At 41.0% G+C, this 1,586-nt stretch overlaps 1 protein-coding gene across 1 annotated transcript; it reads right to left on the reverse strand.

The window, feature by feature from the left end:
* Positions 1 to 227: 227 nt before the first annotated feature.
* Positions 228 to 1,049, reverse strand: LOC100423612 (olfactory receptor 5V1-like). Its single transcript, XM_015128108.3, has one exon. The coding sequence runs from the start codon at positions 1,047 to 1,049 to the stop codon at positions 228 to 230; it is 822 nt and encodes a 273-aa protein (XP_014983594.3).
* Between the last annotated feature and the right edge of the window lie 537 nt (positions 1,050 to 1,586).

A 1,586-nucleotide genomic window follows, 5' to 3' on the forward strand; every position in this document is an offset into this window, starting at 1 on the left:
GCTACCTTACTTCAAACTATACTACAAGGCTACAATAACCAAAACATTGTAATGGTACCAAAACAGATATACAGACTAACGGAACAGAACTGAGGCCTCAGAAATTATTCTTTTCTTAATTTGCCGTTTTATCAAGAGTGAAATCTGTGATCCCTTTCTGCCAACGAGTAAGCTGCCTTCCTAAACATGCACATAGTCAATGTGGAAAAATGTTCACAGCAATATAGTCAATACAAGAAAACATGTCTACTTGGATAGAAAAACAGCTTTTTCAGGGCCATCTGCATGTCTTTGTTTCTCAGACAGTAGACGATGGGATTTAGGCTGGGTGTGAGGATGGAGTAAAACACAGACACTAACCGTCCTTGAGTGGGAGAGTACTGGGAAGTGGGTGTGAGGTAAGCAAAGCTCCCAGTGACATAAAACAGAATGACAGTGGCCAGGTGAGAGGAACAGGTGGAGAAAGCCTTTTGACGGCCACCAGCAGAGTGGATTTGAGCAATGGTAGAGATGATGAGAACATAGGAGATTATGGTGAGGGCAAAAGCACTGAGAATGATACACCCCCCAACTGCAAATCCAACTTCTTCATTGACATGGGAGTCACTGCAAGACAGTCTCATAATGGGAGAGCTGTCACAGAAGAAATGGTCAATGACATTGGGCCCACAGAATAGTAGAGAGAAGGTGTTGATAGTGTGAAAGATGGCATAGAGAGCTCCACTTAACCAGGCCACAATGACAAGCTCTGTACACAGCTTTCTGCTCATAATGAAACCATAGATAAGAGGCTTGTAGATGGCTAAACAACGGTCATATGCCATGTATGTGAGTAAGAAGCACTCAGAGGCACACAGCATTACAAATATAAAGAGCTGAGCAACACATTCCCAAAAGGAAATGACTTTGAAGCCCATAAGTGAATTGATAAGTGCCTTCGGGACAGTGACTGAGGTGTAGCACATGTCCAAGAAAGACAGATTCTGCAGGAAGAAGTACATGGGAGTATGGAGGCGGATGTTTCTGGCCACAGCTAGGATGATGGACATGTTCCCCACAAGGGCAAAAAGGTAGATGAAAAGGAAGAGTGCAGTGCTAATAAGAGTCATTTCAGGCACGTTTGAGAAGCCCTTGAGAATAAATTCAGTCACGGTGGTCTCATTTGTCATTTTCTTTCCAAGTCATAGAGGGGAAAGCCAAATAATATTCAAAATGGTTGGGGCTTTAGTGATATTCAGTGCAAAGGAAACAACCACAAAGTGATCCATAGTGATTGAAAATAAATCTCATCCCAACGGTGGTTGATAATTCCCATTTGCTTTTCTTTTTTCTCCTTTGCTGTTTCTCTGTTAAGTCTGAGAGATAACAAGTTCTGAATAAACGAAAGAAAATAAACATGTATTCATTAAGTAACTGGATATATGCACACAAAATAAACAATAAACTTTAGAATAGTATACATTACTTAATGCAAAAGGTCTCATTCATTCAGTGATTATCCAATCAACAACTGCTGTATTTACTGCATTGGGTAGAGGTTGTTTTAGGGAAAGGGCAGGCAAACGGTCCTAACTCAAATCCTAACA

This window comes from Macaca mulatta, chromosome 1, assembly GCF_049350105.2.
Source record: "Macaca mulatta isolate MMU2019108-1 chromosome 1, T2T-MMU8v2.0, whole genome shotgun sequence".
Lineage (NCBI taxonomy): Eukaryota > Metazoa > Chordata > Mammalia > Primates > Cercopithecidae > Macaca > Macaca mulatta.